The 12,055-nt window shown below is 43.5% G+C and overlaps 1 protein-coding gene across 2 annotated transcripts in view; it reads left to right on the plus strand.

The window, feature by feature from the left end:
* The window catches only part of bcar1 (BCAR1 scaffold protein, Cas family member), a 99,959-nt gene that overhangs the window by 55,834 nt on the left and 32,070 nt on the right, over positions 1-12,055 (plus strand). For both annotated transcript variants that reach the window (XM_072695001.1, XM_072695000.1), the window contains exon 2: positions 10,969-11,643. In XM_072695001.1, the coding sequence (XP_072551102.1) occupies positions 10,969-11,643 (675 nt within the window). The remainder of the gene's footprint in view (positions 1-10,968; positions 11,644-12,055) is intronic.

Genomic DNA, 12,055 nt, shown 5'->3' on the forward strand with positions numbered 1-12,055 from the left:
GAGAAGCCGATCCGCACCAAGAGCCCTTCAAGCTTCAAGTACGGCTTGGCTCGACCCGCCATCCCTCAAAATCTACGGAAGACAGGCGTCCAGGTGTTCAACAAACTTCCCCTGGGTGTCCGAACGATAGAGTCGCTCGCTGTCTTCAAACTCAGACTGAAGACCCACCTCTTCCGAGAATACTTGGGCAAATAGCAGAGGTGTAGCCTATACGAACTAGCTGAGGTTATTCTTGGGTAAATGGCAAAGCACTTTTGTAAGTCGCTCTGGGTAAGAGCGTCTGCTAAATGCCTTAAATGTAATGTAAATGTAGAAAAGTGATGTACTGAATTCAGTCAGTTCATGTGTGTACATCAGTTCCACATAAATAAGATATTACACAAGCATTACACAAACATAACATCACTGTTGCACAACAACCTCATATCTCCAAAATATCAACTTTACAGGAGAAGATATAAGCTCCCATCCCCATTCAGTGGATGCCAGTGTAGAAGTCATTGGAGCATTTCTGTTGAGCAATGTAAAGAAATAACTCCAGATTCAAAGATACAATGTTTTTGTGTGACAGCAATGATAATTGGGTCATTCTGGCAATAATTGAATATATGTTAGGAAAAAGGCATGCACAATAATATTGGAATATCAGAATTGACAGAGTATTGCTTCAAATTAATCAGCAGGTGTTCACACAGTTGTTTAGATTTGGCTGATATTCCCAACTGATATTTTGCAATGCTAATCCAGGTAGCCTACATGTAAAAGGTAAAGGTGCACGTATTTGTCACTGTACAGTGTACAGCGAAATGTGTCCTCCGCATTTAACCCATCTGGTAGTGAACACACTCACACACACACATGTGTTAGGGGCAGTGAGTACACACACACACCCAGAGCGGTGGGCAGCCAACTCCAGCGCCCGGGGAGCAGAGAGGGTAAAGGGCCTTGCTCAAGGGCCCAACAGTGGCAGCTTGCCGAGCCCGGGAATCGAACCCACAACCCTGTTATCGACAGCCCGGAGCTCTAACCGCTCTAACCGCTGAGCCACCACTGCCCCTGTATTTGTACATTTAATGTAAATGTATAAATCAGGAAATATATACATGGAAAATGGGATATTGGCATCATTCCACAATTCCCATATTGTGACATTCCTAGTTCCTAGTCTCTCCCCCCCCCCCTTTCTTTTCTTTATCTCTCAGCCAGGAAGAATGACAGTGAAAGCTCTGATAAGCGATCTGATCATAGCGCTACTCCTAGGGCAAGGCTAATGGATTCCTGCCCTACGGCCTTACCTGTGGCTTTTTCATGTTACCGCAGCTATAAGGCTTCCCTTTTATATGAGCTTGGAAAGTCTTGATCTTGAAGAAAACCAAGTGGCATGTGCCTGGCTTTGCGGTTTAATGCACTTCAGGGCTTGTAACACTGTAATGAAGCAATTCAGCAAAGTTATGTTGTAATATGACTAGCAGCACCAAAACACAACCATGGCTCAACATAAGAACGACCTGTCGTCATATTCCTGGCTGGTTAACACAACACGAAGGGTTTTCTTAAGGCGTCTTTAGAAGCTCCGTGTCCATTTTTTAACAACAAAGCTGTTTGATTCTCAGCACCAAGAGCCAAAGTTTTTTCCTGTCTTTGTATCGCAATCCTCCTTGAGTTCCTGGCCTCCTCAGTGCTACTGAACCACTGGAATGTTGGACTGAGGTCACAGCGACGCTCCGAGCCAGAAAGGAATCACTTTAGCCCATTGGAAGCCTGACATTTTTGGGCTTATCTCGGAGAATCAGCAGAATTCTGGGCGTGTTTACGCCATGATGAAGATTCCTTGAGTCAGAGCTGGGGAAGAAAATGTTTCAGCCATGCGCGAAAGCTAGAAAGTTAGCACAACAATGTGCTTTGTCTTTGCTTCCATGTGGTTTCTCCACTCTGTGATACAAGAAGCTGTTTTCATTTAAGCTTAAATCGACGACTTGTGCGCTACCGTTTCAGAGATAATCGTTTTTCGGTGCTGCTTGAGTTCAGCTTGAGTATCTTGTGCCAGAACCACAGGGCTTATAACCAACCTCCATTTAACAAAACAATTAAAGGCTTGGGAATGTGCTTCTTAATGTCACCGGCAAAAATAAATCCGAGTCTGTGCTAGCAAATCCCGTGCTGCATCTATGTTCTTCATTGCAAAGCCTGTTTTTAAAGGCTTACAGGGATATGTTTTGACCATATACAAGTGACGTGTCAGTCGAGTAAGGCCGCTGCAGATGGGCAGCAAGCCAGCACTTGACTATAGCCTGTAGCTACAAGAATTGGAGCTGTTTTCTTACCATGACACGCACACACCTAGCCAGAAAGGAGGGCCTGGAGAGCAAGCTTTGTTTTTTCTGTCGCCTGAGGGAAGACATGATCATGCTCTCCCTCTGTAGCGAGTCAGTTAGTTTCTGACTGTGTAGGTGTGCGTGGGAGTGTATTTTCCTTGCTTTCGAGGATACTGAAGCTGGGAAGAGTCTGTGAAGGCCAGTGTTTTGGTGTCGTCAGCTGCTTGTTTTTGGTTTTGTCTGGTTTTGTCTGGATGACTTACTTCAGTGGGGTTTGTAGGGAGTGTGTGACGTGCATGCCAGGTGTGTGTGAGTGTGTTTTATTGTATGTTGTAAGAGAGCTCTATGACAAGGTGGAATGTGGGGTAATGGAAGAGCTGAGTGGGAGCTGAGGAATGCTCCGGTAAGTGGGCCGCTGGCAAGCAGGAGCAAAGCAATGTGCCTAGACTTGTGGAGGGAATCATGTTTAATCACATACACACTCACACACTCACGTGCACACACACACACACACACACACACTAGTACACACACATCATTCCTTAATTAAGCTTATTTTTCTTATCTTTTTACCTTTACCATCATATCTTTTCGCCTACACAAACTCACACACACACTCACACACATGCAGATATATACATGTACACAACAACAATTAATTCTGCGCCTCCCGCCCTTTTTCCTTTTCTCCTGTGGCCTGGTGTTAGTGCTCAAGTTTGGTCTTGTCTGTAGCAAACACAGCCCATATATTTTTGAAACTAGAGCAGGCCACTATTGTTCTTTGCCTTAGATAGCTCGAGCCAACAGAGGCGTATTGCTTTTTGCTTTTTGCTTTCTTTTAGATGTTTCTGTAAAGGCTCTATTGTGCTCTATTTCCAGTATGTAGCCCCTCATTCAAGTTATTTTAGGCATCACTTTCGTCTTTTTAAGGAGTTTGTCCAGTTCAAATATGTGTAGAAAAGAGAGAAGCTTCAGTATGCTTTATTTTGAAGGCTGACAACTGTGAAAAAAAAAATATTGCAATCAGCTTAAGTAATTGTGATCAGGCAAGTAATGTAGTAATTATGTTATTCACACTCTTAAAGGTGCCCTAGAATGGCATGAGTAAAAGAGAGCTGTGAAATGGGCCAGTTCCACAATAACAGTGTTGATTCATTAATGTTCATGCCACCCAAATTTGCATACAGCCAGCCCACACTTTAACCCTAGTCCAAAATGACAGCATGGTAAAACACAGTTGCCACTTCCTGACAGTATAGTGCTTGTGATGCTGGTATATGTGCTTGGCTAAAAGCTAACCCTAACCTAGCAGTATTCAAGATGAGGCAATTAAACTAGCTAACCTAACTGGATGACAGGATGGCAGCACTATCAGGAAATTACAAAAATGAATACAATATTCCTGTTGTATTCCTGTTGTTATGAATGTAGCCATGTTGATTTTATGGACCAAATAACAGGGTTGTAAAGGCCTTCTATGTAGACATCAGAGATAAATACTGAGTAAATGTTTTCTATGGCACCTTTAACGGAAAGGCTTCCTTGGAGCAATGCTTTATAGAGGAAACACTTTGGCTCTTTATTAATAAACCACCACATGTTCTATACCATTTAAAGGGCCTGTATCATTGGAAAGCAGATTTTCATTACATTTTTCTAAGGAGTTTTAAGGAGTGTTTCAGATCGAACTGCTTTTTGAATGAAGCATCTGTAGAGAGCAGTCATTGAGAACAGCTTTACGGCACTGTACCGAAATTAGCCTAGTTAATTCTAAAAAGCAAAGACAGGTTGTAAAATGGTCCTGTGGAAACGATTATTACTGTGTTTGGTAAAAAAAATCCATATAAAGTTTATAAAGGATCATTAGTGGACTTCAGGGGGGAAGCACCAATCGTACGTGCAAGCCAAGAACCACGCAAGCACCTTTATTTGTGTTTCAGGCTTGTGTTTGCAACTGTTTCTTGACCTTGCAGTGCTTTGTTCCATTCAGTCTGACCTTTTTTGATCTTAGCACATGAGCTCTCAGGTGTGTGCTTTGTATGTGCGTCACACAGCACACACGCTTTAGCCGATAAGGGCGAAAACACTCATCTGTGTCTGACTCAGGCCCATCTCCCAGCTCGCTGAGTGTTTCAGAGCATGACGACTGTCCGTCCAGGCTGATCTCACTGTCTGATAACAGAGCATGTGTGCCAGTTCAACCTCACTCTAATCACAGCCTTATTGCTGCTTCTCTTAACTCCTGCTTACCCCACTGCAAATCCCCACAAATTACACAACGACAGCAGAGAAACGAAAGACTAGTAGCTAACAGTGTTGAGGCTAACCAGTCTGTAACCCTCTGTACCCAGTTTTGGAGACACAGCTCAGAAGAGAAAACATCAGTCTGAACCTTCTGGGCTCGACCGGTCAGGCACAGGTGCCCCTGAGGAACAGTAGAGACGATGGTGGTTTGTGTGATGTGTCCACCTGCTTTGAAGCTAATAAAGCTTTTGTTGGTTGAGGTGGTGTTTGCTCACGTGGCAGATGGAAAATTTTAAAGGGAGGAATAAAAGAGACACACGAACATATGTGTGTAAAACCACTGTAGTGTAATATCTAGTAAGGGTGTAATTATTCGCAAAATTCAGAATTCAGTTTGGGGGGATCAAATATCCAACAACAATTATGCCAGAAGCTTCTTAATGGCCAGCAAAAGTGTCATTTAACCGAAGGACATTTAACCGAATGTTAGATATGCAGCTTGTATAATTTCGACCTTGACTGTTAAGTTAAGAAGCCCCCCCAAAATACAACTTTGCCATGACATTTATGTCAGTGATGAGTGTATGTTATCTTCTGACCACATCTGTACATATCAAGTAATCGAGGTTAATGTAATATTCGTGACAGCCGTAATACCATCATCTCTGAGTTGACTTATTACTGTTGAGCTTTCGTAAGAGTTGTAACAGCAGGGTGAACTCTTGTGCCCTTCCTTTGCCCTTGGGGCTTATGTACACACAACGCACACACACAACACGCTTTGCTGACTTTACTAATGTTAGTTCCATGTAAAGGTAGAAAACAAAAGCTGCCCACCCCACCAGCACACACACACACACACACACACTGCTCTTTTGCTCCATGCTTTCCCATTCATTGACCTGTCTGCACTAAGCGCGCTCCACCAGCTGCCACATTATTTCCTGTTCAGTGGCCATGTCTGAATGAACAGCACAACCCTTTCCTTCCCTCTTTCCACAACTCTGCATCCCTCTTTCCTCTCTCTCCACTTTATCCGGTGGAACATTTTCAAAAATTCCATGCAGTTCTTATCTTACTTCTTTCTCTTTCTGTTTCTCCTAAACACCCCCCTCTTCTCCGACATCGTTAACTTCTTGCCCCTCTCTTGCTCCTGACCCTTTTAAATGCAAATGGATGAACTTTTAGTCCCTTGGATGATGAATTTCCCATTCTTTTCCTCTCCCTCACTCCTCCTTCTCCTCTTTCTCCTCCTCCACTTTATTCTCCTCTCTTTCTCTTGTCTCCTGGGTATAATGAAGTTTGCTGTTGAGACTTTGTCTGCGGCTGAAGCCTTTGGCCTGGCCATTTTCACGGTGATGGTCACCATGGTGAAATGTAGCCTGGGCTGTACAACAACTTGCACCATCCTTAAGGGTGTAGTTTATTAAATAATTCCCATGTATACATTTTTCCCCTTTCCTCAGTTGTAGTTGATCACTCAAGAGATCTTCAGTGTCCACAGTTTGCTTCTTGGAGCTATGAGGTTAATGTAGCGTATAATAGATCGTACCTCAACAGTTCATCATGCAGCCTCATGCGAACTGCATGCTTAAAATATTCAAAATATTCTCAAATAGACTTCCTTATAAGGGTCTAAATATATCAGCTGATATTGAGGACCTGTGATTTTATTCGTATTTATTGCTGAAAACAGTTACTGTTTTTTTTTGGCCAAAGCATTTACTACGTTTCAAACCTATAATCTCCCAATGAAATGATGAAACCATAGACAACTGTGTCAGAGGGGAAATCACATTTAAATCAAATCAAATGTTGTTGCAAAGCAGCTTTACAGAGATCCAGAAATTAGACAAAAGAGCAACAACACAAAGAAAGAACAAGCCAAGTGCTTGCAAGCCAAGACCAAAGGCAAGACAGTGGCAAGGAAACTATTATCTGATAGTCCATGTAAACTTTAGTGTAGTTGGAAACAGAGGGTGGGCATCTGGTGGGCATTCTTCCAGTTATTAACTTGGAAAAGCGTAAAGAGATGGAGTTTTTTCTGTTTTGGATTGATGGAGTACAGAGAATAGGAACCCTGAATATGAAGAACTCTCTGTTTAAAGTTATATAATCGAATTCAGTTATTCAGTATTTTAAGTTGTTGTCTACATTGAAGTTTAAATTTTGATGACTTCAGTTGGGGCAAGAAATCTGCCCTTCTCTAAGCGGTACTTCACCTGGTCGTCTAGCATTAGCTTTTAGCCTTTCTGACCTTGCCTCCATATTCTCCCAAAGTAGCCATTGCATTTTGCCTTGAAAGCTTTCACTAGTGGGCTGGATGTATGTACACTTTGGAGGTGTGAGTCAAGACTGTTACACAATTCTCTGTTTCTTCTCTGTTCTTATTATTCCACTATGCTAAGTTGAATAATAGCGTAGTTGTTTTCCATGCTAGGGTATGTTTAACAGGATGAGTGCATTACTGGCTAACCTAGACAACAAATATCATGGTTAGCACTACAAAAACATGATATGACGACATTATAATGATAATCAGTCAGTTAAACACTCATTACCTGAAAATATTGATATTAAAATTATGTCAGTATTATTGATAATTGGAACTTTTAGCCTGCTGCAGGGGTGTCGTTGTTGGCCACAAATGTTTGAATACTGGTTGGGGCTTTTTTGTGGTTTCTGATACTGTAAGTCATTCATGTAGTGTTTATGTACAGCATTGCTGTTATGCAAAAACCCTGAATAAGGGGTTTTTCACTTTTTGACATAATGTGAATCGATCTTTGAATCTCTACTATTGACGTCTATTACTAGTTGGGAAGGGTTTTTCTCTCTGCTGTAAAGTTGCCTTTTTTGGAGATACAGGGTTGCATGACAACATGGCAATATACTTGATTATGTATACTATTTATGTTACATTATTTATAAAATTGGAGTAAGGTAATTTTGCAGGATTCAGGCTTCTGTATGCTACTACTTCTGCTGCTTTTATATCTATGACGTTCCTTTGTTCCTTTTTACAGAAACAGTGTGTCATACAAACAGAGCTGTGTATATCATAGTGTCAGAACATGCTCCGTTTGCTTATCTGCTGTATGTTATTCTTGATGCATTTAGGCTAGTAGCCCAAAACTGTCTAACTTGGCAATGGGTGAGTCAGTGTGTGCTTGTCTTGTTGTGTACTCCGTCTGTTCTGAACAAGCGAGATTGCACTCAGAGTCATTGTGTCATTGACTCACCCGCCATCAGAAATTCACGTGAATCATCCATCAAGCGCTTCCTGTGGACACTGAGAGGGAGGGACAGAGCGAGAGAACGAGAGACAAACAGTAAGGGAACTGTGGAGGAGTGTGAAAGAAAGAATGTGTGTATGTGAGAGAGAGAGCGAGAAAGAGAGAGAGAGAGAGGCTTGGCATACTATTATAATGCAGGCAAAGTTCAGCCTCTTGTGATGTCATCCGTTCTCCAGAGAATTTCTCTTCCTGGCAGGACGTACTTCTCCTGACCGAATGTCCCTCTGTGAGTCCCTGGCGATGGACAGATGCAGAAAAGACAATGAAGACAGACCAAAAGAGAAAGACTGAGTGGCAGCGCGACCGAGAGGGGAAAACAGAGAGAATTTCACAGGAAATTGTTTTTCAGATGGGCAGAAGCTGCCCATGGGGTCTAAACAGTTCCACTTTAAACATGCTGGAGTTGCAGGTGGATCTTTCTTGGAAGTGCATCAGTAGCCGGCGTCTCAGCAGTGTGTCTTTCTATTTCCTCAGTAATAGGTCACGCAGTCTGACTAACTGGCACCAAAAAAATAAATACAGAACCTGACATTCCTATGCAGTAGCTTTCAGAGTGGCTTAAGCTGTCTCCATGGAGAAAGCCTACTGAGTCAATGAGCTCTTTCAACTAGTCTTGAGAGCTTCTCATTATTTTGGCATTTGTGTGTGTGTGTGTGTGTGTGTGTGTGTATGTGTATGTGTGTGAGTGTGCGTGCATGCGCCAAGCCCGTAGGGTGACATCTCAGCCAGCTGCTAGTCGGCAGTAAGCCTCTCTGGTTTATTGTGTGGGTCTCCAGGCTCGGCCTAAAGGAGATACTACAGTGACTGTCCCCAAGACTGGCAACACAAGCGGGGCATTCATCAGCACGACAGAGCCTTAGTACGCCGCTGCTCTCTTCTCCAGCTCAACACACAGACCCAGCATTTATCACCAGTCTCAGAACAGGTCTTCACACACGCACACACACACACACATAGACGCACACACATAGTGAGGAGCCTCTCACTCAGACTGACCATGGATATCACATTCACTGCGTAGTGACTGATACTGATACTGACTTTAGCAGAACATTTTGAGAAAGTAGTGCTGGCTGAGTGCTGAGGTTTGAGGTGTATTTATACTTGTAGTTGGGCTCCTCAACAAATTATACAATGTTACATTTTAGTCCTGGTTTGCTTTGCGTTCATACTGACATATTTGCAATTAAACCACAAGGGAAAAAGGTGACAATTGACGCAAGTATGACAGAAAGCAGAAGAAGGAGGGTGTGTCCGTGAGTTCTGCGTGATCCATGCAATAACTAGCGGCGAAAATACGTACAATCTAACCACGTGATCCTTGACATTGTAAATCACGTCATCCTGATATTACTATTAAACCATGATTTCGATAAAGTACAAATTCGAATGCTCATTTGTTCACGGAATGCTGCACAATTGAGCAGTAAAATTTGACATTTCTGTGGCTGCACATGTCTTCGCTGAGGCATCTACACTAATGAATGCATTTCAAATAATGGCTAGTTTTGATGTGTAGTGTGGTAGTGTGTGGTTTGGGACACAGCCCTGCTAAACTAAAGCATCAGACAGTAGAAGTTGAAGCATAGACACGTGGGCAGGTCTGCACAGACACTAACCCCTGATGAAGCAGGCAGATGCAGACGGCATAATACTATATTTTGCGGTGTTACATTAGTTTAGATGCCTTTGGTTTGTGTTGTGTTCATTCTTCAAACGAACCGCACCAGAGTTTGTTTAGAAATGGGCCAAGAAATGTGATAGCTCTGGGTCTGCTTGTTTGGTGTGCGGCAGAGTTTAAAAGGCAGCATTCTCACTTCCAGAGCTATCACAATAGTGTTTGTTATAATCGTATAGTATAGCTATACACTATACCAAAAAATAACCTACACCCTACTGTTACACTATATATCTATATCTCTATATATCTGTAACCTAATGCCTATGGCCAAAGTGGTATAAAGCCCCCTAGCATTGAGCTGTGGAGCACTGGAACTGTCCGTCCAGTATTTTTGGAATGCGTTGAGGAGTTGGGGATGAGGTGGTCTGATGTCCTGACCTGGAGCATTGTGAAATCCTCACAGCAATGCTCCAAAATTAAACTCCAAAAAAACCTAATCCTGTTCACTATAGATGCCTTGTAGGTGGTCACATTCCCTTTAACTAGCTTAACTAAAGTTTATCAAAATATCTATAAAATATGACTAAACTTTGAGCTGAATGTAATCAGGCCTATGAAACGTAAACCTAACCTTTACTTACTTTACCTAACCTTAACCCAAGACCTAAATCTAATTCTAAGCCTGACTATAACACTGTAGATAATCAGCTTGAGTGTATGAATAAATCAAAATAGGCGACTCTCAACATAAAGCATGATCGAAAACCTGAATGTGTGCATACAGAGTAAAATCCACTGCACCTTCCACCCCTCGCTGGAATGGCTCATAAATGAGCCATACACTCCTACTCTCCTACACAAAGCCTGCCTGCTGAATGGACTTATTTGCCCTGCAGAGAGAGAGAGAGAGAGAGAGAGAGAGAGAGAGAGAGAGAGAGAGGGGACGGGGGTGCTTCTCTTTTCTCTTTCTATTATAATAAGTCTACACACTGAACCAGACAATAGAGAACCTGGTCATTAATCTGGAAGTGGAACCTCCTTACAATTAACCAGTCCTTCTCTGGTCATTTAGCCCAAGGACTGTGATAGAATGCTATTGGCTATTTGGGGCTTTATTAAGTGGCTGCATTAAGACGAGTGCTGCGCGTGCCAGGCTCTACCATTCTGTACTGCCCGGGGATGGTGGAGGGTCTGCTCTATGGGGGCCTAAGAGCAAATATTTGTGTAGTGTAAAAGGCTAGCAGCACTTTTTGGTGGTTCTTTATGTACTGGGTACAGATGGAGGCCTTGTTGTGTGGGGCAGGGGCTACCAGATCATTTTCTTTGAGTGTGAGCGTGGCACTTTGTACTTACCCACACATATACCGAGCCCTGCTTACTCCATTTGCTGTTTTCATAAGCATTATTATTATAAGCAAGTATTCCTTTGTAAACAACTACTTCTCCTACGATCTACAATGCCCCTGATCACTCTCCTTTCTCTCTTTTTCAGAACGTATTGGCCAAGGCCCTGTATGACAACGTGGCCGAGTCTCCGGATGAGCTGTCCTTCCGGAAAGGTGACATCATGACAGTTCTGGAGCGGGACACGCAGGGCCTGGACGGCTGGTGGCTCTGCTCGCTGCATGGCCGCCAGGGCATTGTGCCAGGAAATCGCCTCAAGATCCTGGTGGGCATGTACGACAAGCAGCAGCAGCAGTCCCCCACCCCCCAGACCAGCCTGCCCGCCAGCGCCTACACCAAACCCTCGCCTGCCGCCCAGTACACAGCCATGCACCCGGCCTACACCTGCACCAGCCCCCCGACACCTGGCAACCCCGACTCCGTCTACATGCTGCCCCCCAGCCACGGCAAAAACACCCCCTCCAGCCTGTACCAAATTCCCACAGGCCCTCAACCCCCACAGCCCCAGCCCAAAGCCCCTGCCCTCACACAGAAACAAGGCCATGGCAAATACCATCCAGCCGGTCAGGAGATCTACCAGGTGCCCCCCTCCATGGGCACTCCCGGACAGGAGGTGTACCAGGTGCCCCCTGCAGCCGGAGGGCCATGTCCTGGCCAAGATGTGTACCAGGTGCCCCCCTCCCTGAACCAGAAACAAGACGTTTACCAGATCCCCCCCTCCATGGAGAAAAGAGGCTGGGACTCTTCCAAGACCTTGGGAAAGGTAGGAGCAACATGCACACACACATGGGCACACACACAGACACACACACACACACACACATATATTCTGACCTAAATGCTGGAAACAAGTTCAACATCTTACAATCAGCAGTCTATTGTTTATCTTTTGAAGCCAGTTAATGGAAGATGCTTGTAATAATTAATACTTAAGTATATGGTAATTTAATGACAATCACAATTATGGTGACCTTTTCCCCCAAGAGTTTAATTCCTTCCATAATTGTCTAATTGGCCATTAGTGGTTCACTGAGTGGTTCAGCATTTTGATGATGTGTGGCTAATGTTTCAGGGCTAGACACAGTCTAAAAGAATGGTAAAGTCTGAAATATCTGTGTGTGAATCAACAAAACAGGAATAATTTCAGAAATACAAGTTTTTTATTAGAATCACCT

The sequence above is a fragment of the Salminus brasiliensis genome, chromosome 13 (assembly GCF_030463535.1).
Source record: "Salminus brasiliensis chromosome 13, fSalBra1.hap2, whole genome shotgun sequence".
In the NCBI taxonomy this organism is placed as follows: domain Eukaryota; kingdom Metazoa; phylum Chordata; class Actinopteri; order Characiformes; family Bryconidae; genus Salminus; species Salminus brasiliensis.